The following is a 25,295-nucleotide window of genomic DNA, read 5'->3' as shown; positions in this document are numbered from 1 at the left end:
CGATGACCGGTGAGGAGGTAACCAATGTCAAGGCAGAGCGTAGCTCAGCCTCGTCTGACAATGCCTTCAGCCTTGCAGGAGTGTGGACGCGCTCGCTTTCGCCGGCCCCAATCAATCTTTCATGGTTTATCTGCACCTATTTTTCTCGAGGGCATATATACGGATCACAGAACTCGGCTGTCGACTGCGTGACGCTCTTATAGCTGCGGACTGGTTCGGTGGCGCTGCGGCTGTCTCTACATCACACTTCCCTGCGTTTCCGGTAACGCAAAGACGCACCGTGCTCTCTATACACATGCATATTACTAGAGTGGCTCATCTGTCGACGTTGTGTTCCCATCGGCTGCTGCTGAGCTGCAGTGATGGTCGTTCGTGTGTCGCGCTGAGTGGCCCTGCCTCACCAGGAAGGAATGCAGCAGCTGCGTCGGCTAGGTATCGAGCGCATTACCGAGCACCCGTGGACAGCTCGCCTCACTTCTCCCATGCTGCACGAATATACAGTCGCGCATACATTAGGGTCCTTGGTGTCGACGAATTTCTAATCAGAAGTATTTGTTGTTCCCTAGTAGGTCGAAAGCAAGTGGTGGATCTGAGAAACAGCGAAATGAACCTCAATCTACAAACCCAAAACACTCTCTCATAACGAAAGAAGCGCGCTGTACAACGCCTCATCAATGCATACAGCGCCATGCAACACGCGCAAAGCACGATTCGTGCGCACATGTGATACGCTGACCAGACGCCAACCGCAAGCTTCCGGTTCTGTCATGCAGCTCCAAATAACGCCCCGCATTACCGAAGACAACGACGTGATGCACGAGTTTTGCCGTCGCGTAAGGGTATAGGCACCTACGAACTTGTCTTTTTCTTGCCAAAATGCATGTGCCCAAGGCCATGCTCCTTTGCGTCCTTCATCTCACTCTCAGGCTTTCCATCAGGTAGATCGTTGGTGTGAGCTGCTCCTGAGACGTGATACTTCAAGCTCTCTGCAATTCCGCCAATGTGGCCCCCGCTCTGGTGTGACCCAGTAGGCTGGTCTGCGGATCGCGAGTGGCTTGCAACATGACTAGAATTGTCAGGACGATCTGGTTGCGTGGGGTCTGAGATTGCCGTTGTCGGCCCACTCGTTGTCGCGTCTGTGCTTGTTCGAGAAGCAGAACTGTTCGGCTCCATTAGGACTTTCTCCCCATTCGGGCCATGTGGTCGGACATGCTTGGTGTCACTATCCCCGCTGTCCCTCCGGCCGGGAGCTTCGACGATGGTGGTACCCTTCTTGTTCTCGCTCCGGACGCTGTTCGCTCGGCTGATGTCGGACTTCTCGTTGGGTGGGCTCGCTGTGCGGACACCTAGATCTTTGTCTTCGGACGGCTCCACGCCCTTGGTACCCCTCCAATCTGCGGGCTCAGCTTGTTGTACAGGCTCACCCTCCTTTGGTTCTGTAATGACAACACCAGGTCGGCCCTCTTCGCTGAACAGTGCGCGCCAGACTACGGCTATGCGCTCGAAAGCTTGTGTGCCTTTTCGAGATGAGCCTTTGATGCCGTCCATGGCTTCCCATGCAATCTCAAACATGCCCGACTGGTCGACATTGCCATTCTGCTCAGGGCCGTTCCCTTCGAAGTATGTGTTGAACCACACGTGCGCGACAGCCGTGACCATAGTAAGATCGAAGGCGGCTTTGTTACGACGCTCGACGTCAATGTTGATGTCGTTGGTAGGCAGAACTACGCGCTTGGCGGGACGGAAGACGACGTCGCCTGTGCCTGTGGGTAGGCTCTCGCGCGACGCTCTTGGCTCGGCCGTGGTAGCGCCATCGACATTGCTCTGCTGCTGCTGCTCGAGGGAGGAAGTCGAGCCATTCTTGGGACCTTCGCTCGTCTTGGATGGGCCGAAACCGTTCTTGTACATGACCTCCTGCACTGCCTGTGCCATGCCGGTAGTCTTGACTTCGCCCCGCACAATCTCCCTCTCGTCGCGCGTGAAGGTGTGGAAGTTCTTGATGAGCTTGCCATCCTCGACGAAGCCCTCGATCTGGATCTTGACACCGTCTCTGAGGCCCCAGCAGTGCACTTCAAGTATTTCGACCTGCCGCTCGACATACAGCTTGCCGTGCTTGGCCCAGCGATCCACGTAGTCTATCCATCGGAGCTGGCTAGGGATGCTGACGCCTTTGCCCATGTTGGGACGCATGCGCCGCTCGGTGAAGCGGTCCAGAGCCTTGTGCACCGGCCAGCCTTCCTCGCTGATGAGGTAACTGCAACTAGCAGTTCCCGATCGCCCTTTCCCGGCCTTGCAATGTACGACGACGACCCGCCCCTCCTTCTCATGGAGCCAGTTGCGCATGCTGGCCATGATGTTCGGTATCAGGGCGAAAGGCGGCGGGTGGTGATCGGGGAAGGGATAATGGTAGACGCGATCATAGACCTCCGAGTCGGGGTAGCCCGTCCCTTCAGCGCGGAACTCCCATATGGCCCAATCGTCGCCATGTTTCGAGTCGAGAAACTTTACGAGCGAGTCAAGCGGGTTGCGATAGGCGCGCTGCGGGTAGGTGCCGCTAGGGCCCGAAGTAGCGATTACTAGACGCTGTCAGAGGGCAAACCATGTGATTCTTCTTGGGGCGACTGTACTGTTGTCGGTCACATAGCACAGGTCGAGGCCAGCTTCAGCATGCCTGGCGCGAGGGCCGGCTACGAGTTGCCGCAAAAGCGACGCCTGCGATGGTCAGTTCGGGTTCCCATGGTGTCGTCTTTCTGTTGTGCGCACCATTATTCCGGCGGTCGTCTGAAGTATCGAGGAGCAATATTGCGTGTTGGCTCATGGCGGGAGTCGAGGCGCGAGGGATGCTGCCTCTAGGCGCGGGCAGGCGCGACCGAAAGGTGGGTACGTCACCCTGCCCGGCTTCTGCGCTAGGCGTCGGTTCCTGCCCAGACCTGTAAACCTCCCGCCACCTTAACATTTTTACTCGCCACACGCCTCACAGCCACATCATACGCCATTTGACATTTGGTCATGCACGCGAGTACCGCAACCATCGACTCCATACTATATGTGACGGATGTTGCTTGAACTCACTGACCTCTCTTGCTGCTTCCTTGCCGACTCATCCGTTTCAGCCTGATCCGCATCCGGCTGTCATTTGAAGCAGGCACATCACAGATCAGCCTGGTCTCACCGGAGGTACCTAAGTATGCGAGAGCTGCCAGGAACTGTTCATTTGCGACATGGCTACGTTGCGTTCTCAGCTGTGTAGACGACTGTACAACGCAGTACCTCGCGCATATCCCATGAAGCCATTCTGGTCCATCCACTTCTCACAAATGCTCGGCCAATCGCTCACCGGCTTCCGCAGCGTGTCCAATGCGAACCCGTGCGGCGCATCCGAGAAGACGTGAAGCTCTACAGGGACACCAGCTTTCATAAGGCCTTCAGCCAGCCTATATGCGTTCACCACCGGCACAACCGGATCATTTCCAGCATAGACTATGAAGGTTGGTGGAAGGGATCCCGGACCTCTGCTCTCCAACTGTACGTCTGGCTGCACCGTATTGTAAAGCGCCTGTTTCTCCAGCGGCTCCAGCGCTGGCTTGTTTGCAATAATCTGGCGTCCTTTTGCATTCGTGGAAATAGGCGCATAACCAATGATAGCGAAATCGAGGTATGGAACGCCACCTTCCGCATCTGGATTACTCCAAGAAGTGGGATACGTCGAAAATAGCGATGCAGCGAGATGACCACCAGATGAGAGACCGCATACACCCCTACAGCCTTCATCAAAGCCCTTCTCGTCAAACATCTTGAGAGCCCGCCTGGCGTCGTCTACTGGCGCTTGACTGCCCGTCTCTTTATTCGGAAAACGATGTATGAGCACGAAGGCGTGAAATCCTAGCCCTGCTAGCCACCTCGCTACCTGCACACCTTCTCTTCCCACCATGAGCTCGACGTATCCTCCTCCGCCTAAAATAAGGACATTCCGTCCGTTTGATGTACGCGTGGTGTTCTTAAAGCCGAAGAGCCAGGGACGTGTGACGCTTGTTACTACGGCCTTGTCGATGCCGTTTGCGGTGTCGAGTACGAAGGCTCCTTCGATAGGCTCATCGTCATACAGCGGCCATGCGTAGTCTGCATTGAGAGGGTTTGAAGAAGACATCGTTGCTTTGGAAAGATATGGGGTTGCTCTGAATATTGTTGTATGGGCACACACGTGTTCCTACACTCGGGCTACGTAGTTTTCTCGCTGCATCATTGCACCGAAAATGCCGAGGTGATTACTTCCGTCTTCGCGCGTTCTTGACCACAGTGGGAAGACCATCATCATCAGATTTCACATCAGCCAAATCCTTTGTACATACAACGCGTTCAGATCGTAATTTACTACATAACCTACATATATACAGATTGCTGCCTCTACAAAACACCAAAATGGCGCTGCTGCAACTTATCGAAAGTCCTAGGCATGGAATCAATAGCCCTCATAGTCAACGGCGCCTTATTCTCAATGATTTCCGCTAACCAAGCCCCAGCCTCCTCATCATACCCAACCCCATTCCTCTCATCGCTCTTAACCTGGCCAAAAGCCTTCGCCAACAAGATAATAGTCTTGTACCGCGGCAGCACACTAGCTTTATTGAGATCATTCGGACGCAGCTCCATCCACTGGAAGCCTTTGCGGTCGTTGCGGATGAAGTTGGGGATGAGTTCGCGCCAACCCGGGAAACGGGGCATGAGGTACTCTTCGCAGATGGAAAAGGCGTCGATGATGTGGTTGCGGTGGATGAGTTGCTGGATGAGTTCGTTCCAGGTGAGGTTGTCGACTGTGAAGCCGTTGACGAGGAGGTCGCGGATGGTGCGTTGGGCGTCTTGTGCGGCGGTGGGGTTGTCGGCGTCGGATTGCGCGAGGAGACTGCGGATGTAGATGCGAGCGGGCTTGGCGAGGATTTGGCGCCGGTTGTCGGAGATGTGCGCTTCTTGGAAGCGTTGGAGGATCAAAGGGTCGGTGATGGAGGTGTCGTCTGGGACGGGGGCGCTCTGGTTCACGGCTTGGTGGAAGGTTTTGGTGAGTTTTGCGGCGGAGGTGCGTGCGAGTTCCCAGAAGTTTGCGACTTCGGCGTGGTTGTTTGCCTTGAGATGCGCTTCCATCATTGACGTGACGAGAGTCAGTGGTATAGCGTAGCTGCCGGACTCTGCTGCCATCGCTTCGACCTTTTGGAAAAGCTTCTTGCAGAGTTTATACGCTGATCTGGCGCTATAGAGCGAGATCATCAGGCCATAGTAAGACGCTCGAAGGTCATCGAAGCTGTCCACATCGTCAAATCGTTCATGTACAGGTTGTCGGTGCGCAATCTCTTGCGCTGTACTGGAGACGAGCATCTCTTCAAGAGCCTCTTCGACCCGAAGAAGCTTGTAGTTTGGATGTTTGGCTCCTCTCCTCTTTAGCTGCCGAGAATCAGCCATACCAAGCGCTTGTAGTGAGGCTTGGCGGGAGCTCTCGGTTTGAGGAACCTGGCGCGCCTTCATCCTTTCGTGAGCTTCCACAGCTAGTTGATACTGCCCCTCCCTCAAGAAACCGGTCATCACTATGGCATAGTGAAGTGCATGGACCCGGTATCCTTGTTCCGGCATTGTGACTCTCAGCAGTTTGTAAGCAGCGTTGGTCTGCTTTACTTCGACTAATGCTCGCATCAGACTGCCAAAAGTCCAGCTATCCAGCGGGATGTTGTTATCGACCATTAGCTTGTATTGCTGCCTGCTACCCGCTAGGTCGCGGTCCATGGCGCGCCGTTGGATCAACAAGTTCCATGTGTGTGAGAGAGGGTATCCGTGGAGTGTCCCTGCCTTGTAACTGTTGAGCATGCCATATGCGATCGCTTCGGCGCCTTCTGGATCACCCGCATTTAGAAATGCTTCGACATAGCCCGCCCTTGCACGAACATCTGTGTCAAGTTGTATGCCCATCTGTTTGGCTTTGGAGAAGAGTGTCTCGAAAGCCTCAACATCACCTCTATGGGCACAGAAGTCGAGCAGAGGCCCGAAGGTTTTCACGTCTGGTGCAACGCCATAGTCCAAGCAATTGTTGAAGCATTCCAGAGCACCATCGAGGTCCTCGGAACGGACGTAGGCAAGCAGTAAAATATTCCAACAAGCAGTATCCGGGGTCATCTGAAACTCTTCGTGTATGCGTTTGAACTGGGTGATGGTGCCATCGACATCCGCGCGTCGTGCATACACATACGGAAGTGATGAGAGTACGCTGATTGTCACTTCGCCTGGGTGATGTAATCGAAGCTCATTGACGTATTCGTCCACCTTCTCCACATTACCAACCCTGGCATACGTACGAATCAGGTACTTGAGAAGACCAGACCGTAGCGGCTTAGTTGGGTACCAGGTGCGTAAATCGTGTAGATGATCCTGAACACGTCCCAGGCCGCCTTTCGAAGAATGCTGATAGATCATAGACCTGATCAAGACCCGTGATGGTGGCCCTTCGGAAGTGCTTTTGTCCCCATAGAGATAAAGTTGCCGGTATCTTCTATATAGCTCGAGCGGAATCTTTCGCTGGTTGGTGTATTCTCGGTATTTTGGAAGGTTCAACATCTTTCGAATCGCGTGCTCGTAGAGAGTTGAAGTGGGGAGATTTAGAGAGTGGAGACTGTCAAAGAGCCCGATGAAGTAATCCCAAACAAAATCATCGTCGAATTTTTCCGTAAGCAAGACGCGATCCATTACGTGAGGTACGAAGGACATGACAAAGCAGGCCAAATCACGCTCTCGGGATGGCGTAGATGTGAGTTCGTGTTGAAACTCCCTGACGTATCGCAAGAAAGACTCGAAATGTTCCAGAAGTTCTGGTAATGTTGCAGCCTGACCCCACAACTCTGGGAGTGTATTGCCGGTGCGAATCGCGTGGTATGTGGGAGTACCACGAATGGAATGCGCTTTCCGATGGAACTCTCTGAAGACACGAAACGCGAGATCCCACTGCTCGTCGAGAACGGCTCGTCGAAGGATTGCATCTATGCCACTATGCAGTAGAACCTGACTGGGACCTCCTGATGCAATGGGCTTGGCGAGCTTGTCATAAAGTCGAACTGCCGGCCCTATCATCCCCAATGCAACGTAGGCTTTGATAGCTGCTCGATGTGATGATAGCCGTCGAGCGACGGGGCGAAGCGCGTCAAATACCTGAAGGACTCGCTCCGGTACTATAGGCTCACCGTCCTGGACAAGATAGTCCAGGAGCTGTACTTGCAGTGTCTCTACTTCCGCCAAGCGATCCTCGGGGATGCTAGTATACAACTGCCAGGCCAACTCTTGCTCCTCAGGTGACGGCGAATCTAGGTACTTCTGCAATGCCGTGATTGCATCCGACCCTTGTAATAGCTCTGCCGCATCCTTTTTGGCCTGTTCTACCCTATCCACATCCATTTGTGTTTCATCTTGCACAGGTTGCGCCTGTATTGTCGAAAAACGGCGGGCTCGAATCGCATACGGCTGCTGTCGCCTCTGTTCCATTGAACTGAGCGGGTTTACGGATAGTCTTCCAAGAAGCGCCAGGGTCTTTTCCGGGTACAGAAAGTCGAGCATTACACCCTCGTGGGTTTTCTGGTCTGTGTTGGCCTTGTTCGCCGCTCCGTTGCCACCATCACCACCTGTTTCTTCGATAGTCGGGGATGCGACCTGCCAAGGCGAGAGAGTGAGATCGCTTGCACCGTGGTGCCGAGGAGTTGGGTGCAACGTGCGCCGACTGCGTAGACATGGCTTCGGAGCGCGGAAGAGCTGGCGTCCGCCGGATTCGAGGCATGTCGAAGCACGCTCGAGCATCACCTGGACTGTAGGAAGCGCAGATGGGGCAGGCGCAGATTACCAGAGGCTGTGAGGAGTTCTATAAACTGCAACTATTAGATATGGTGGCAAGAGGACTGGGTAATGGGGTTTGCCCACACTTGTGCATGCCTCTAGCTATGCGATGGGGACTACAGGAAAAACGGTGGAGGAGGAAAACAATGTACAGAGTGCTGACTCAGAAGAAGGAGACTAGAGCAAAAGACACAAGGGAAAGAACGAGTAGCGCGCGTGGCAATGGCGGGCCCGATGTCTATGATGTCTCGAAAAGTTTACGGCGCGACAATGACCTGAGGTTCCGATTCGCTTGGCAGGGCCATGGATAGCTCGCCAATTGATGCCCCTCCACATCAGCCGCATCCCCACAGTTGCACTTAACACCAGCTGCCCGGCCATGGATATCACCAAGTTCGTGACCGACTACCGGGAGTCGGCGTTCCTCATCGGCGATTACAATACCTACCATGAGCAATTGTCGCGACGTCTCCGCATTGTGAACAAGAAACTCGGGCGGGCAACACCCAAGAACGCGAAATATGCTGCAAAGGCCCCGGTCACGGCGGAGGATATCAAGAACAACAATGAGTACGAGTCACGTGTAGAAGATGGATCTCGGAAGCTGACTGTGACAGGGCTCTTCACCTGCTCCTGCTCAACTCGGAACGGGCATGGGCGCAGGCCATGGCTATGAAAGCCTCTCACTCCGACGAGAACGCCGACAAGAACATCACCGGCTCTACGCGTAAACACATCCTCTCGCGCCTACACAAGGCTACACAATACGCGAACCAGGTTATTGAACTCATCTCCAACACGAGCGCAAGCGGAGCATCGGAGACGGATGTGCTCGAAGCAAAGGCATATGCCTACACTCTGGCTGGAGCGCATGAGTTTGAGAAGCAAGCCGAGGGCATCAAGAGCAAGAACGCGACGCCCCAGCGCTGGGCCCCGTGTCTCACCAAGTACTCTGCGGCGCGAGTCATCTACAGCGCTCTGCTGAAGGCTACGAGGAAGGACCTGTTCAAAGATGTGTTGGCAGGCACTACCGACCCCAGCATCCGCTATGCTGCCTATCAGAGTCGCATCCCGCGTACAGTGGGTGTCCCGACTGTTGCGACCAAGTACTTCCCAAAGGACGACGCAGAGCTGGTCAAGGCCGTGGAGAAGCTCGATTCAGCAGCCCTGAAGGAAGAGGAAGCAGCTTCGTCCCGTAAGCAGCACAGATCGGACGAGAGGGTATCGCTAATAGTCAACAGACACCCAGATTACGTGGCGCGGCCGAACAGCAAACGTAGTAGACGCTGCGATTGGCCAGGCTCTAGCATCTGTCGATACCGCCTCCGCTGCCCTTGACCAATCCACGACCTCCACCTCGTCGCCCAAAGACCGTGCCAACGCCTACGACGACATCCTCATTGCGAGTCAAGACGCGGTCGACGCAACACGAAGGGCGATTGAGGAGCTTGAGAAGGAAGGTGTCGATGAGGGCGATGCGCGCATGCAGGATCTCCGTGTCACGAATCTAGCGGTCAACTACGATCTCATTTCGTGGCGAGTCGGGCGCAACCGAGTGCTTATCGGCAAAGACGACGGTCTCACGTTCCCCGCGAATCCTCCGCAAAAGCCGCGCCGACCGCGCAAAGACGGTAAGGAATGGGTCGAACGGGAAGAGCCCACTGGCCGCAAGCTGGCGCGCTTACGGGAGCGCATCGCTTTGTACGATGCAATCCTGCAAAGTATTGACTCGGTCAAGGACCTCAGAGGTGCTGCTCGCGATACCGGATTCATTTCCGAACTCGACGGACAGCGTGCATACTTCCAGGCGCTGAAGTGCTTGAATCTGTCACACTCGTACGCATTCCTCTCAACGCCAAAACAAGCTTTAGCGCTTTGCAACAGGGCGTTGACACTGGCAAACCAAGCAGCATCTGCTCCACAATCTCAGGCGTCCTCAACATCCAACGCACCTAAGATGGAAGTCTCCGGGGAGCAGACAAAGACGCTCAAGGAGAATCTCGAAAATCTGAACTCGCACTACCGGGGTGTAGTGGCGCTGTCGCAACTATTCGCAAACTCTGATACCGCGTCCAAGGCTGGGCTGGCAAATGCAGCGCCCGTTGTTGAGCGACTGAACGAGTACCCATCGTCGGGCTCGGTTGATCTGAAGAACCTGGTCACATGGCCTCCAAAGATCAAGCCGGTACCGGTCAAGCCTCTATTCCTCGATGTGGCATGGAACTACGTCGAGTATCCCGGGCGCACGCCGCAAGCGCAGGTGCCTGAGCCAGAGCCAGAAGAGGCGCCGGTTGAGGAGAAGAAGGAGGAGAAGCCGCAAGCCAAGAAAGGTTGGTTCTCCTTTGGTAGATAGTCATAATCACCGTGCAGGTGGCAGGGATACATTCCATGGGGTCACCGTTGTTGCCCAAACGCTATCCATAAGAACAAGTGATCGTTCGACAAAAGCCGTACTGGTATATCCTTGGTGTAGCCCGATTCAAGACCCTGAAATGCACTTCTCCAGACTGTGCGATAGTTCGCGCTACGGGTGTCTATCCAATTTGAACCCTCCCTATCTACGTGACAGCCACAAGCCGGAGACAAGATAGACGTGATTGGTCTAGTGAAAGGTACGCGCACAGACGTGCATGGCCGCTGTGGGACTAGCGTAATTGAGCCTCAGGGGCAATACCATAAGCGCCGGTCAGCGTGAACCATCACGCGCCTGACGGGACGGTTGTTTCGTTTCAACGACCCTTTGTTCGTGGGTCCTGTAGGACCGGGCGTGGCAATATTGAGAGCCGTTGTGGAGGCTGAATGCGTGTGAATTGTGCTATGCTTGCTTGTGACTAAGGACTGAATCGCTGAGGAGGTCATCGTATGGTTCAGATTACCATGCTGAAGCTTGTACGACTGCAGGAAAACGGCCCGGCTCAAAAGAGACTGGAGGGACACTTGCGGGCAGCGTTCTGAGGTCATGCAGGTGGTTAGATCCTAATTTTAAATAAGGTGGGTATTATCGATACGGAGGGACCCCTATCACCAAAGCGCAGAGAACGGATCGCGTACCTGGTAGCTCAATCTCGTGCTCATTCCTCTCAACAGACAGACACACTCTTTGAACACTGCTTTGTAGCTGTTGCTTTTCTGTCCTTCGGTCTTTACAGTCGCTCCCTTACTTAATACACACACTCTTTTGAAGCTCCATCCGCTTGCTCGCGTCCTGTTTGGTGTACATCATCAAAACGTGCGCATTCGACATACAAGGCATTCCCACCCGATACATTACCAGCTATTCGAGGAGCGCCACGCGTTTCTCGACCTAATACACCCATCACGGCTTCCGCACTGGCTACCTCCATCCTCCCTCGGCCCCAGGTCGACGATTCGTTCCGCAGACCCTCGATCCTGCAGGTTTTCGACCTGCCCGCCTTCAAGACGTCTACCACCGCCAACTTCGACGACAAGCTGCCGTCGATCGGCCACGATAGATCACGACCGTCCTCAAGCTCGACCGTGGCTTCCTACACCCAACAAAGGCATGGCAGCAATGCCTCGATTCAGCTGCCGTCACTAGCCACGCTAGCGTCGGCTGCGTCGAATTGCCCCGCTGCGAATATGAACAGTAATGATAATAATGATAATATGAGGAGAGATACGCCCGAGAAGAGAATGCCTTCACCCCCCAGGTACGTACCCAGAATTACCCAGGCTCTCGTTGTGGCAGTGTGGGACCAGTGTGTACAAGCAGATGCGTACTGGGTTTTGCAAAATGTTCTAGCAGAATATTCGTAAACACTTTCGCGGTGTTGTATTCACTTATCGTGAGATATGAGAGCGTGGTGAATGGCTCCAGACTGGCAGTTGCGTCGGCGGCTCGAACCGCCGGCCGTTCCGCTCGCACCTACTGCTTATCACTGAAAGCTTGGCGTTTTCGCGACTTCTTTTCCAGCCCTCGCTAACCATGGAGAACAGTAAACCCGTTAATGGCCTCAGCATGACTTATGCAACCTCTGCGCCCGCAACCGCTGGTGGTCAGGCTGGCTCTCCGGTACGTACGATTGCGATGTTGGCGTCATGGCTCCAAGCAAGACTCCGATTTGTCTCTTATCCTCTTATCGATAGGTAGCCATTATCTACTTCTTCTGGCCTCGCGCTCGAGGCGACCTCGACGCATCGCATTCTTCGCGAAGCCGTTCAGAGACGAGCCTGATGGATTCTGGCAACAGTAAAGTGCTCCTACTGACATTCTGCAGCCGTCCTGCCAAAACTGCGCAACCTCCACCACCCCTCTTTGGCGCCGCGACGAATCTGGCGCTGTTCTCTGCAATGCCTGTGGGCTCTTCTTGAAGCTACACGGACGCCCGCGACCCATCAGTCTGAAGACAGATGTCATCAAGAGCCGGAACCGCGTCAAGACTGGCGGACCAGGTGGACGCAAGCGGGTATGCAAGTCAATCTACCACTCCTTCACAACTAACACATGACAGACAAGCGACCAAGGTGGTCTTCCTGCCGCGCATCCCGACGCTGATGGCCAGCTAGCCCTAGCCCAGCACCGCCGCGCATCTGGCAAGATCTCTTCTGGACTGTCCGACCGCTCGCAATCGCCCATCTCCCGCACCGGTACCCCGAACTTCAACCACCCCTCCAACATCGCACCATCACACTTGTTCGAGCAGGCCCTGCATGGCGGTGACTTCCACTCGCCCTCGCTACCAGGCTTTGGCATCCGTGCTCCGTCCCCCGCCAACTCTTCGATCAACGGCTCCCACCTCGAAGCCCCTCTCCCATACGAGACTCTTGCCGCTCAGAACACTGCGCTCAAGACACGCGTCTCGGAGATGGAGCTCATCAACGACCTCTTCCGCAACCGTGTTAGCGAACTCGAACAGAGCGAGCAGTCAGCACGACAGACGGAATCGACCCTGAGGCAAGAGCTCGAAGAGACCAAGCAGCGAGAAGCGGACCTGAAGAGGCGGCTGGACGAGATCGAGGCCGAGAGCCCGCGACACAAGAAGATGAAGATGAGCGAATTCGTGGACGAGAGCCGCGCTGGCACGCCCATTAGCGCAATGGTCGAATAAGCACAACTGTTTCCTGACAAGGCGTTTCCTTTTATCAACTTAATGACTGTTTCACGCATGCGGGGAGTGATCGAGTCGCACCTGCTGTGATCTCCCTGCGACGAGAGTTGGGCGTCGACGTCTGCTCTGCGCTCGGTCTTTACGACCATCTAATGTCCGATACCACTTCTTATCATGGTTCCTTCGGGGCTATGACTGTATTGTAATCTTTCTTTTTTGAGTCCGATACCAAGTGCTGATGCGAGGAGATGCGGTGGGCTGTTACGGCCGACATGGATGGGATGGTTGGATGGGTAGATGGTGGGCATGGATGGGATGAGGTGGGAAGGGTCATGTTTACCAAAAGTCTTAAATGGGAATAGCTTTCGTCGTTGAATTCGATGTGAGCACTACAATTCGTTCTTTCGTGTCTTTGCAGTGAGAGACTGTCAGCAGTGACATCCGTGATAAGCTCTAGTTTTGACCGAGCGACTACTATAGGTTAAATGGCTTCTCATTTGCAAAGCACGATGTTTCATTATACGAACATATATACAAGACAAACTATGTTCTTATCGGTGTACACATCATAGCTGCTTCATGAGCGTGTCATGCAAAATGTATCATCTGGTTCCCACCCATCATTTATGTGGTAACGCTTTGTGAAGTCTCGCGAACATCATACTTGAATGCTTTGACTTTGGCCTTGCTATACCAGCTTTTCCAGAGTCTTTGAATTGATCGAAGAAATTATCGCTAGCAGATGTTCCACAGTCTGTATAGTGTTTACGCATCTTATCTGTACCCCACAGATGTGGTTCAGAACTAATATAATTCAAGTGTCAGAGCCTATACACAACAGAAAACAATCTCCACTAAGATCATTGCATGGTCTAACTAAACTTCGTGTTTAACTGGAGATAAAATATTGCGTTCTGATGTGCATGGGTGTAACGATGTCGTGGTACCTCTTAAGATCGGTTGTGTCGGTTGAGGGGAATGTTTGTGGAGCGGTTGCAAAGCGATTGCAAACTCTGTGAACAGTTCAGGCTCTCAATAATTCCCCAACATCCTCGCCTGATTTAGGAGGACGATGAGCAGCTAGAAGAAGTCACTACCACCCTCAAAGGCTTCACGACGGTCGACAAGGTAGAGGTTGTCGGGAGTAAACGGGGAGCGCTAACCCGATGTGAGCTCCCGCACGGACTCTTGGCGGCTAATCAACCCTTCAGCGAGTTTTTGCATCCACCTCCTCCATCCTCCTCCCACCACTCCCCATCCATTGAAGGACCAATTCATCTCCAACTCATCTCCACTCCGACCGTCAATACCATCACCATGGTTGCCATCGCTCGCTCCTTCGGCGCCGCCCGCGTGGCCGCCCGTGGCTTCTCCAACGCTGGTATGTCTCGCGCCTGCCGCAGCAGCTTAAGCCATTGGGTTTGAGCTCTGCAAGCTCATCAAGCAGCCATTGACCATCATCTTGCAGCCCGCGCTCCCCAGCAGAACACCCTCGTCGCTGCCCGCAGCGCCTTCCGCAACAACGCCGCCCGCAACGTCATCCAGAAGCGTGGCATCGTCGCCGAGTCCACCGCTGCCGCCATGGTCGCTGCCGCCAAGATCCAGGGTGCCGGTCTCGCTACCATCGGTCTTGCCGGTGCCGGTGTCGGTATCGGAACGGTTTTCGGTGGTCTCATCCAGGGTGTTGCCCGCAACCCTTCCCTCAGGGGTCAGCTCTTCCAGTACGCCGTTCTCGGTTTCGCCTTCGCTGAGGCCACTGGTCTTTTCGCGCTCATGATGTCCTTCTTGCTCCTCTACGTCGCATAGATGTGTGCATTGCATGGACTGCCGGACATTTGGGGTCAACGGTATGGGGGTGCCGCAAGGTGGAAAACTTTTCTTGCGGATGGGTGTGTGCATAGGGACGACTACTACCTCTTTTCCTACTCTAGTGGCCGGTCAGATTGTGTAAAACATGTACTTTAGACGAGCAATCTGAAGAGCAAGCTACCACCACGGCTCGCTTTCCTTACCCAGGTATATGTGCGGAAGCTGTAGCTATGGTAATGACATGTGCGGATGACTGACGTTGAACTCAATGGACTCGAATGGACCCTCCAAACCAATGCCGACGCTTGTCAATACCCGTGCCACGTTCCGTGATGAGCTACTGCTGTTCGAGCTGTCCGATATTGAGACTTGGTCATGCCAAGCTTTCGCTCGAGCGAGCTCGCAAGCCCGTGGGTGCTCAATGCTGTCCACCCCACTACGATGTCGAAGTTCGACTTGACCTTGTTAACTACCCAGACTGAATAGTCCATCTCAACCCGCCGCAGGTGGACAGCGCAATGGTCTACCCCAGAACCCCGCGATTTCGAGGTTGCCTCGGTACGACCCGCTACCGTGAGCGCAAGCTGGAGAGCGAACAGACAGAGATGCCTTGACTCTGGAACTCACTCAAGGCCTGTTGCGTCGTGTACCTGGATATCTAGGAGCGCATATCGTGTGGGTGAGATGGTGACCATATTCACATTGTTGTCGTTCGGCAACCTGCGGCACGAAGCAAGCAACGGACACCAGGTACGAGCTTAGCACCATTACTCTGAAGTACCGAGCTGACTGTCGATTGATAGTAACCAATGCACAGTCAATACTGCTTGTATCTCTGCGACTACAAAGCGATCCGAGCCTCCGCGAACTCCGCACGTCACTACGACCCTCCCCCGATCGAAACACGCGCGTAATACACTACCACGTATGAGAAGGAATGATGGAGACTATATGACTTTAAAGGGCAGCATCTAGCGATCGTCTGTGTAGAAGAATGCTGTGGCTAGCCGTGAGTAGATCAGCATGCAGTGTCGCATGGCAAAGTCCGCGCGGCGCACGTCTCCAGAGCCTCCGCGTTTGATCCCAGATCGACGTGATACCTGCTACGGTCACAGAAGAAGCAAGAGCTGCCGCGCAAGTCGTATAGAGATACCGAGGCTGCATTGTTTCAGATCTGCGTCTGGGTAGATGGTGAGGCTGTTTCCGAAACACGATACGTGAACGCTCCAACCCTCCTCCAAGGACCGAACATCGGAAACCAAACAACCGCACTCTTCCTTGCCGACTGCGGAACATGCAATGCATTCGAACACTGCAATGGTGCATCTTCTTACTCGGCTCGTACCAAGACCGTGAAACTAGGCAAGGTGGGTTTCGTGATAAGCTTCCGCATCTGACGCGGCGAAGCTTAGATGTTTGGCGGTGCGGGTATCGCTTCTCCGGACTGTGGTATTTAGAGCTCGATGTCTTCTTGAGTTGGTTTGAGCAAATAACATCCTATCAGTACTATCATCTTGTAATATCTGTGCCGGTCACTTCTATTCAGTTTCAATCTACTCTCACTACCAATACTTTCAAAACTCCAATCAGCAAACATGCGTTACACAGCCTTTGTCGCCGTTGCTGCTTTCTCCAGCGCCGTCTTCGCTACTGGTAAGCTTTTATAACCATAAAGAAGTATGCTTCACTGGACACACATCTAACACATCCCAGCCAGCCCCCAAGACGACGTAGCCTCCATCCTCGAGGCTCTCCGCACGAACAACCCCGAAGATGCGGACGCCGCCGCCTCAGCCATGAAGGTCAAGCTCCGCCGTCAGGACGACGTGAGCTCCATCCTCGCCGCGCTCGAGGCCAACAACCCGGACGATGCCGCCGCAGCCAAGCAGGCCATGTCCTCCACATCCACCACCAAGCGTCAGGACGACGTATCCCACTGCCTCGACAACCTCGCGCAGGTCGACCCCGCGGCCGCAGCAGCAGCCCGCCGCGACATCAAGAGCCGCAGCATCGACATCCGCGACATGGGGAAGCGTCAAAACGACGTCGCCTCCATCCTTGCTGCCCTCGCGCAGAACAACCCCGATGACGCCGCCGCTGCTGCTCCCGCTATGAGCTCCACCCCCAAGTCAGTTACCAAGCGCCAGGACGTATCTCACTGCCTCGACGATCTCGCCGCAGTCGACCCCCAGGCCGCTGCCGCTGCTCGTCGCGACATTGAGACCCGCGACGTCGAGAAGCGCCAGGACGTGGATGCAGCCCACTGCCTTGACGCACTCGCCGAGGTCGACCCGGAGGCTGCTGCCGCTGCCCGTCGCGATATCGAGAAGCGCCAGGATGATGTTGCGTCTATTCTTTCGGCGCTGGCGCAGAACAACCCTGATGATGCGCAGGCGGCGCAGACTCTGGGTAAGCGATGGGTTGCATAGACGGGGATATGAGAGATGAAGATGTAGTGTATTGAGCTTTTAGGTTTTTGTGGTCTGGATCGAGATGTAATGATTGAGGTGTATATAGTCTAGTGCTGTTTATGGATTTGTACATGATAGGGATAACTAGGCACGGTTCTAACTAATGCACTCGTTTGGCCTGATGTATCTGTTCGTGTGTTTCGAGAAAGTTGGTGAAGATGAAACAACTGTCTAGTCTTGTTTGATGCAGTGTTCTCCAGTTGATACCGCGTTCGCCTCAACACCGCTTCAACACTGCAAACTCGATGTTGTACCAAAGTTGACCTACCCCTCTACTACCCCGCACCACGACAAAGATACCAAACATCACCAAGTCCTTCTCTTCATGCCTGCGGCACGGCTTCTCGTTTGATTTTCTTGCAATATAGACGTTGCATCTCCAAAATTTGTCCAGTTTCTCCATCAGACACGATGGCCGAGTGGTCTAAGGCGGTAGATTTAAGCCCTGCTTGGATCTCTACTACAGAAATGTGCGTGGGTTCGAACCCCACTCGTGTCAAGCTGCTTGTTTTGCTCTTTTTGCCTTCTTTTTGCGTTCGAAAATGGGGTGGGAGTATCTTTTTGGCGGTGTTGGGGAAATGTCAGCCACGAGCGCCCGGAGCGATGGCGGGGTACTTCTGGAGGCACACTATTGCAAGAAGCCTGAGCTTTGCTTTTTGCGTTTGTTTTTAGCTTGGGAGATTGCTGTGCGAACTACCTCTTTTGGTGGAAGGCCACTAGAGCATCAACCTGCGACTTTGTTGATTAAGAGACAATGTTGTTAAAGAGGAACTCGTGTTAAAATACATCTACGGCTGTTGTATGCTTTACGAAGACTAGTAATACTATGACATGCCGTTCAGGAAGGGACGTAGGTCAAAGATTGATTTACGCATTAAGTAGAACGGGGTATGCATGCCGACACATTGTTGAGATTTTAGAGCAGTTGAAGGGGAGACAGCACCCAATGCTGCATTGAAGCTATCGAACATCGTCGTTTGAATCATCTCAAGCCTTCGAGTAAAGAGCATTGAGCTGGATATATGTTCCTGACAAACACACCCCGGTGTATTCTAATCCTGTTCCGTATCTGAATCCCGCCCCTGTAGCTCCTCTTTCTTCTTCCGTCGCCTACAGCCTTCCTCCTCAATCAATTCCATCAGCCTCCGTGGTAGGCCTGCATGCTGACTCCTATCTCCCAATATCTCCGCACTGCTCTCTAGAAACCTATGCCTGAAGAGCCACCATAACGCTCCGTCAGCAGTCCCAGTGCCGTCCGGTCGTGGGTAGAAGGGATCGTTCCTCATAAACGCAGCGCACGCCTGCTTCAGTCCAGCTTCGTCCATAGACATGTGTCTCACACAATCAAAGTCGAGGATCCACATGACGTGTTTGCCGAGATAGTGTGATGGGAAAGATCGTGTTGATGAGGCTCGCGGAGGCGCAAGCACGAATTCGACGTCATTAGCATCGACTTTGGCGCCCCAGTGCATCATAGCAAGCGCATCCGCCATAGTTCGCGCGTAGGCGACATAATCAAGGCCGAGGTCTTCCATCTGGTTGATGTGTAATGGAACGTTTCGGAGGCTGAAGCGTTGGAAGCGCGACGTGTTTGCTTCGCGTTCTCGTCGTCGCCCTAGGTAGGGACGGATAAGACAACAGTCGTCGTCTTCATTCCCTTTCACAAAATTCAAGAGTGGCGTGTTGCCTGCGCAGAACAGGTCTACGATCTTGTCGCTGATAGATCGAGGTATCTTGGGGATGCGTTCCGATATAAGCGCTCTACATTCTGTGAAGCCGGCAGGAAAGCGGTGGAGATTTTCAACCCACCACATATTGTTCGAGTATATCAACGACTGACACTGTGGTATGGCTAGAGGCATAGAAGGACGATGCTGGTTTGCGCTCCGAATGATTTGCAGATGCATGTTGTAGTCGTTGGTGACGGATCGTCCGGGTCCTCCATCCTCGCGTTTGATGGCATGATTCGTGCCATCTTCAGCAGCCCAGACGCTGCCGCAAAATCCCTTGCCGATGCAGCGGTAGGGTTTGTTGGCGTTCGGCATGATGAAATCAATCGTTATTCCAGGATTTGGGTTGGTATGGATTTGATTGAATTTGTGAGAGCGGTTCCATGATCAAGTTCAGTGCTGGGATTAAAGTGGTAACACATGAAATCGAAAAGAATAAAATGTAAGCTTGACTCAGACCAGTACCATGGTTGGAAGAAAGGTGCATCCACTTTTTCAATGAGTTGTGTGACATCGTCAATGACAACTCTTCAATGCAAGATGCACAGCCTGAGCAGATGTATTTCAGGCAAATCGTACATCTACCACAAGGCTGTGGGGATGCGCCTCAGGGTGTGGCCGTGCCGTTGGCGTTGTTGCCTAACGGGATAACCGTGCCGTAAGTGGCCTAAGCTTGATATGCAAGCAGCATATATCAACAACAAAGACACCGCAATCTCGTTCGAAGTCTACATTGACTTCGAGAGAGTTCATCAACCATTCCCGCACTGCACATTCCCGACTGAAACCATGGGTCAAGAACAGTCTCAGCCGTCGGCATCGCAGCGACCCCCAGAGCCGCAGCTTAGCGAGGAAGAGCGCACGAAACTCCAAGCTGAGGTATGGTCTCAGTATTCGACCATACTTGCAATGCTGACAAGCCCAAAGATGCGCGCAAACCAGCAAGCGGCCCTGGATAAGCGTCTTAACCAGCCAAGGAAGTCGTCGCCCGCAGGCGCTCAATCGACAAGGAAGCCAACTGCCCTGGAGGAAGCAAGCAGGGAGAACATCGGGTGGCGCAACGCCGACGCGCAAGCGGAGTTCAGGAACTGGAACTGATGTGGGTGGACATGATGCTTGTGTCTTGTAGCTAAGCCGGCGCGAGTGTTGATCTGGATTTGAAGGCGTTCAGACGTTCCACGAACAGGGATGGGGTTTGTCTCTCGGAGTCCGGCGTATGGGAGTCTACAACCGATATTTGACAACGTCATTTTCTTCTCATTTTGAATTCTCTCGCGTCTTGATTCGGCGGTGCAAGTCACAAAGCAGGTGTTTGGTGCTGTGCCTCAGCAAGCTGGAATGAAAGCAAGGGGCCAACGGACGTCCGCGGGGAAATGCCCACGCCAGTCGCTCGCTAGCGGCTTACATAACCGATGATCTTCCGCCGCCCAGCCCAAATCACCTGCATCGTACATCTCAATCGCACTCATATACCCATCTCGCTGTCGCCACTATGCCGGAACAGCGCGTCGCAAAGCGCAAAACTCACACCAAGTCGCGAAAAGGATGCTTCCAATGCAAGCAGAGACATACTAAAGTAGGTGTTCACCTTCGATCCAGCTTCCGTCTTCTCCAGCCAATCACCGTGTGCTGTGCGATTTTCTGTACCTACCCGGCGAATAGTGCTCGAGTGCCATACACATCCGAAGCTATGGCTCCTCTGCAGTGATCCGTGTCGTCGCTTACCATGTCGTACAGTGCAATGAAGCGCGCCCGCGCTGTGGGAACTGTGTTCGCCTGGACATCCATTGCCATTTCCCAGCAATACCGGATAGCTACTCGGGCTCCCCACAACACAGTCCAGGCGTTTCTTCACCGTTTGTGGATACACATCATGCTGAAAGTCCCGAAGCAAGTCCCGCAAGTTCCGAGCTTCCGCTCGCAGACCTCCGTTTGCTGCATCATTGGACAAAAGCGTGCGCCAAGTCTCTGCATCCAAATCCTGCAACTAGAAGTGTCGTCTGGCAGGTAAGACTCGTCCACTCCGATAGACTATGTGGGATCGTTGAACTGACCATGCCGCTCCGCAGAATGAGTTCATCGAACTAGGCTTCGACTATCCTTTCCTTCTTCGCGGGTTTCTCGCCCTTTCAGCAGTCCATCAAGCATCCTTGCTTCCGCCCAACGAGCGGCAGAGCCTTTTGCTCCAGGCAGATTCCCACATCAGTCGAGCCTTGGACACTTATCGAAAGAATTTGGAGACGCCGAACGTTGAGCTGGCAATTCCGATGTTCATGCTGTCTTCGATAATCTTGACTTACAACTTCGGTTCGGCGCAGCTTGAACGCCCCGAGGATCCCATTCGCGCTCTCCACCACTGCTTCATGTTATTGCAAGGCATCAAGGTTGTGGTGATACCTCACTGGGACCAAATCAAAGACAGCTCGGTGTTTGCTCATATGACAGATATGGCGTCTCCGGAAGCGCTAGATGCGTTGGACACGCTCGCAAGGGAGGAGAATCCTCAAGAGATTCTTCGACTGAAGGAACTCACGGAACTCCTACTGGATAGCCAAGACAAGGAGGCCTGCGCTACAGCCATCGACGCACTCAACGCTACCTGGCTCCGGTTTCGGCACATATCACCCGATCGCGACGAGTACTCCCTTCTCTTTCTTTGGCCTGCGAGGTTGGAGACCCATTTCTTCGATCTCCTCGCCGCTCACAACCCTGTGACATGCATCATCACAACCCATTTTGCAGCAATGCTGGCCCAATGTCGCCCGGTATGGTGGGTGGTAAAGTGGCCCCAATGGCTTCTTGCTGCCTGCGAACATTTGCTAGCAGCGACACCAGATCTTCTAAAATGGCTCGACTGGCCGCAACAGATCATTCATGCTCAAGCCGGGAGCGCAACGACCACTCCGACAGCCTCGTGAGGATCTGAGTTACACCGATTTGTATCCATTCTGGTGTCGCAGCCAATAACTCGTTATATCCTATCGCGGGGAGTGAACCTGACCGGGTGTCCTTATGCTTTGGCAAACCATCTCTTGGCGCATCCTAAAGTCGTGGGTTGTTTTGGCGAAGTCTTTTCGCAATGATCACTAATCTGGGACCAAGTAAATGGCGAAGCTTGCGAAGCTCGCGAGAGGCTGTGCAATTCGCACAATCTCAACGAGGCACTGCAGTTGTTGATACGCCGTATTGGACGGGGTGCCGCACGATTTAACCCCCAAATCGTCCCACTAGTGCGGCAGAAGCCATACGGCCGATACGGGGCCCGCAAAAAAACGTCTCGGCTCGGCAAGCGCTCTTGGCAGCGTATTTCGCATCACGTATTCCGTACAGCCAGAACGCGAACGCATCCTTAGCTTGACGGCTTGGCCGAGGAGCGATACGCAACTGTTGTTAAAACGTTCGAGAAGCCCACTTCGAGAATGACCACACCTGCATTCGAGGACGCATTACCTGCGTTCGTCTTCAACTCAACTCAACATGTCCGACACCGAACCATATCGCCCAGCGCTTGACGACCCAACCGCCTACGTTCTATACCGATACATCCCAAACCGGATAGCGGCAATCATCTTCGTCGTCGCATTCGGCCTTACCACCTTTTTGCACATCTTCCAATTCATCAGGAGAAAGACGTGGTACTTCGCACCACTAGTGATTGGAGGTCTATGTAAGATTGCATAGCCATCCTTCTTCGCGATGGTGTTGCTGACATGATGCAGTCGAGGTTATAGGTTACATCGGACGCTACCTCTCACACGACGATGTCTGGGCACTCGGTCCCTTCATTATGCAGTCGCTGCTCATCTTACTTGCCCCGGCACTATTCGCAGCCTCCATCTACATCATACTGGGTCGGATAATCCTCTTAGTCGACGGAGAGCGCTACTCGCTAATTAGCCACAAGTGGCTTACGAAGACGTTCGTAGCAGGAGATGTGTTCAGCTTTATGTTGCAAGCCGCAGGTACGTTACCACTTTAACGCAGCTTCCGGGACTATGGCTAAATATTTGTATAGGTGGTGGCATCCAAGCAATGGGCACGCTAGACGCCCTGCATACCGGTGAAAAGATCATCATCGGTGGTCTGTTCGTCCAACTACTCTTTTTCGGCTTTTTCATCGTCGTCTCCGCGGTCTTCCACTACCGTGTCTCCAGAGACCTTCCCCTTAAGAGGCGCTACAGCCCCTTCTCGTGCTTCAAGTCTCGACAATCTCATGAGATCGTACAAACATGGACCACCGTATCCCGAGCCAGTCTTGCCGAACTACCCTGGAAGCGCCACCTATTCAACTTATACTTCGCTAGCGCGCTCATCATGGTTCGAAGCATCTTCCGCGTCGTGGAATACCTCGGAGGAAACGCCGGATATCTCCTCAGTCACGAAGTGTACCTGTACATCTTCGATGCTCTGCTGATGTTCTTTGTCATGGTTTCTTTCAACTGGACCCATCCAAGTCAGGTCACGGACGCACACCAGAAGAGACTGCGAAGCGGTTCGCCTATGGAGCTTCAACATTCTCGCGATATGTCAACGGGCGCGGACGAAGAGCACATGATGGGACATCGGGAGGCTAAGAACGGTGTAAGAACTGGTGGCAGGACTGGATCGAGACGTTCAAGTAGCAGGCATGCTTCTGGGCGTTGAGACAGCAGGGGTGGATGTATTGATTATGATAACAAGAGGAGGACTTTATCTGATTTAGCGACTAGAGCATAGGAACTGATGACGTTCCCGCAAAAAGTAAGCGACAAGCTGTGCGCCAGTACGTCCCCTATAGCCAGGGACGCGGAATACCGAGATTTTCTGAAAAGGAAGCTTGAGCGAGATGCATCGGTAGCAAGTGTCATATCCATGGCAATGACGTCATTTCATTTTGAGAGCAAGAACTTCCGACTTCACTAGGAAGTCACATCTGATTAGATAGCATCAGTCCGTAGGAACAAGTCACCTCAGAGAAATTAGAGGAGCATCCGTAATTTCATCTACATGCTTAATGCAATGCACTCGATGATTGCTTCCACCCCTTCATATTGGTATTTGTTTCCTTATCGCATTCCAGAGAAAGGGTATGTTTCCGCTATGACTGTAATTGTACCCCGACTCAACTCGGGAATGGGGTCCGTAGAACTCCATGACTCCAGTTCCTTTTTTTTTCCCCAACACGTCCCAGCCCTTCTACTCACGACGGTGGTGAAGGCCGACCACCGAGCTTTGTGATTACTGATAGCCGGCTGGAAAGCAAAATTTGTACCCACGCAATTACAATACAGGATCCAGAAAAGTTCCGAGATCTGGAATGCGATTCGTGGTGATGCGTTTTTTGGAGCAGCATGGTGGAGCTCCGAGGTGTGTCCGCCTTCGCGCCGATAGAAGACCAACTTCACGAGGAGCGAGAAAAAGGTTCTGTCGCTGAACGGAAAACTTTTGCGCGAGTCTGTGTTCACAATTGTGGTTGTGGATGGCCCATTTGCGAAGCCAAACGGTCAGCCAACCTCTGCAGATAGATTGCTATCCGTGGGTCCCGACAGTTGGCATGTCGACCGGCATACTCCTTCAGCTCTCGCAGTTCAGTCTGTAGCATGTGTACTTCCGCCTTCAGTATGCGGTTACTGCGCTCTGAGTCCCGCGCTCTCTCAACTAGCGCTTCCTGCTCCATTTTCTGTTTGCTTCGACACTTGCTGGCGGCTTTGCGGTTCTTTTCGAGATATATAGCCCGCGCTGAGCCTGGTTCGGCGTACTCGGATCGACGCCTCTTCTTGGACGGTGTTTCTGTTGTTGTTGTTGGGGATGTCTCTTCATCCTTAGGGTACAAACTGTCGTGTCGTCCTTTGGCGTCGTCGTCGTCGTTGTCGCCTTCGTAGAATTGGGACGCATCGGCGGGATCGAATTGAGTTTGCGACGGGGAAATAGTCGGAGTAGAGATCGAGTTTGCTGACTGATTGGAAGGAGTAAATGCTGAGCCGCCCTGGGCGCCGTAAAAGGTGTTCGCAGTCGATGCTGCGTTTAAGTTAACGTTTGCGCCCAAAACAAACGCCTGCGAGTTCGTGGATTGAGACATGGGCGGCGGAAAATTGCCCATATACTGGTATCCTGCGTATTGTGGGAATAATGGACTTGTGGGCGATGTGTGCGTAAAAGATCCATAACTACCGGGCGCTGGTGTTTCTTCTGGCTGCCCTTGATTCGGACGGTACACTGGGTACCCTGGCTGCCCTGGTATCATTGGAGAGTTGTCGTCCGACATGTAAGAATGATGTTGGTTAGAAGGTATGAGAACTAAGCTCATTGTTAACGGTATTTGCCTGTGAGGATATGTGGTTTGAGGTAACTCGCTACCACGCTTTGCCAGATTTCGTGCC

The 25,295-nt window shown here is 53.5% G+C and overlaps 10 protein-coding genes and 1 non-coding gene across 11 annotated transcripts; 8 read left to right on the top strand and 3 right to left on the bottom strand.

Moving 5' to 3' along the window:
• Positions 1–849: 849 nt before the first annotated feature.
• Positions 850–4,147, bottom strand: J4E78_009466 (uncharacterized protein; the record flags this gene model as incomplete). The annotated part of the gene is made up of 5 exons (XM_049370055.1): positions 850–2,576; positions 2,628–2,712; positions 2,764–2,781; positions 3,073–3,129; positions 3,338–4,147. The coding sequence occupies 5 exons, from the start codon at positions 4,145–4,147 to the stop codon at positions 850–852; spliced, it is 2,697 nt and encodes an 898-aa protein (XP_049218364.1).
• A 257-nt stretch (positions 4,148–4,404) lies between these two features.
• On the bottom strand, positions 4,405–7,821 carry J4E78_009465 (uncharacterized protein; the record flags this gene model as incomplete). The annotated part of the gene is made up of 1 exon (XM_049370054.1): positions 4,405–7,821. One exon carries the CDS (start codon positions 7,819–7,821, stop codon positions 4,405–4,407), a length of 3,417 nt encoding a protein of 1,138 aa, XP_049218363.1.
• Positions 7,822–8,236: 415 nt separating this feature from the next.
• Positions 8,237–10,210, top strand: J4E78_009464 (uncharacterized protein; the record flags this gene model as incomplete). Its single annotated transcript, XM_049370053.1, has 3 exons — positions 8,237–8,427; positions 8,475–9,052; positions 9,099–10,210. The coding sequence occupies 3 exons, from the start codon at positions 8,237–8,239 to the stop codon at positions 10,208–10,210; spliced, it is 1,881 nt and encodes a 626-aa protein (XP_049218362.1).
• A 1,593-nt stretch (positions 10,211–11,803) lies between these two features.
• On the top strand, positions 11,804–12,926 carry J4E78_009463 (uncharacterized protein; the record flags this gene model as incomplete). The annotated part of the gene is made up of 3 exons (XM_049370052.1): positions 11,804–11,890; positions 12,096–12,284; positions 12,330–12,926. 3 exons carry the CDS (start codon positions 11,804–11,806, stop codon positions 12,924–12,926), a joined length of 873 nt encoding a protein of 290 aa, XP_049218361.1.
• Positions 12,927–14,243: 1,317 nt separating this feature from the next.
• Positions 14,244–14,732, top strand: J4E78_009462 (uncharacterized protein; the record flags this gene model as incomplete). The annotated part of the gene is made up of 2 exons (XM_049370051.1): positions 14,244–14,307; positions 14,395–14,732. The coding sequence occupies 2 exons, from the start codon at positions 14,244–14,246 to the stop codon at positions 14,730–14,732; spliced, it is 402 nt and encodes a 133-aa protein (XP_049218360.1).
• A 1,598-nt stretch (positions 14,733–16,330) lies between these two features.
• On the top strand, positions 16,331–17,164 carry J4E78_009461 (uncharacterized protein; the record flags this gene model as incomplete). Its single annotated transcript, XM_049370050.1, has 2 exons — positions 16,331–16,388; positions 16,449–17,164. The coding sequence occupies 2 exons, from the start codon at positions 16,331–16,333 to the stop codon at positions 17,162–17,164; spliced, it is 774 nt and encodes a 257-aa protein (XP_049218359.1).
• A 447-nt stretch (positions 17,165–17,611) lies between these two features.
• On the top strand, positions 17,612–17,705 carry J4E78_009460. Its single transcript has one exon. It is a non-coding gene; the product is annotated as a tRNA-Leu (tRNA).
• Positions 17,706–19,725: 2,020 nt separating this feature from the next.
• J4E78_009459 (uncharacterized protein) lies at positions 19,726–20,034 on the top strand (the record flags this gene model as incomplete). Its single annotated transcript, XM_049370049.1, has 2 exons — positions 19,726–19,815; positions 19,864–20,034. The coding sequence occupies 2 exons, from the start codon at positions 19,726–19,728 to the stop codon at positions 20,032–20,034; spliced, it is 261 nt and encodes an 86-aa protein (XP_049218358.1).
• Positions 20,035–20,428: 394 nt separating this feature from the next.
• Positions 20,429–21,854, top strand: J4E78_009458 (uncharacterized protein; the record flags this gene model as incomplete). Its single annotated transcript, XM_049370048.1, has 3 exons — positions 20,429–20,512; positions 20,674–20,943; positions 21,006–21,854. The coding sequence occupies 3 exons, from the start codon at positions 20,429–20,431 to the stop codon at positions 21,852–21,854; spliced, it is 1,203 nt and encodes a 400-aa protein (XP_049218357.1).
• A 559-nt stretch (positions 21,855–22,413) lies between these two features.
• J4E78_009457 (uncharacterized protein) lies at positions 22,414–23,580 on the top strand (the record flags this gene model as incomplete). Its single annotated transcript, XM_049370047.1, has 3 exons — positions 22,414–22,603; positions 22,656–22,898; positions 22,952–23,580. The coding sequence occupies 3 exons, from the start codon at positions 22,414–22,416 to the stop codon at positions 23,578–23,580; spliced, it is 1,062 nt and encodes a 353-aa protein (XP_049218356.1).
• Positions 23,581–24,376: 796 nt separating this feature from the next.
• J4E78_009456 (uncharacterized protein) lies at positions 24,377–24,994 on the bottom strand (the record flags this gene model as incomplete). The annotated part of the gene is made up of 1 exon (XM_049370046.1): positions 24,377–24,994. One exon carries the CDS (start codon positions 24,992–24,994, stop codon positions 24,377–24,379), a length of 618 nt encoding a protein of 205 aa, XP_049218355.1.
• Between the last annotated feature and the right edge of the window lie 301 nt (positions 24,995–25,295).

This window comes from Alternaria triticimaculans, assembly GCF_023758025.1.
Source record: "Alternaria triticimaculans strain BMP 0046 chromosome Unknown scaffold_20, whole genome shotgun sequence".
In the NCBI taxonomy this organism is placed as follows: Eukaryota; Fungi; Ascomycota; class Dothideomycetes; order Pleosporales; family Pleosporaceae; genus Alternaria; species Alternaria triticimaculans.
Note: the sequence above shows the minus strand (reverse complement) of the source record. Positions and strands in the feature narration are given on the sequence as shown.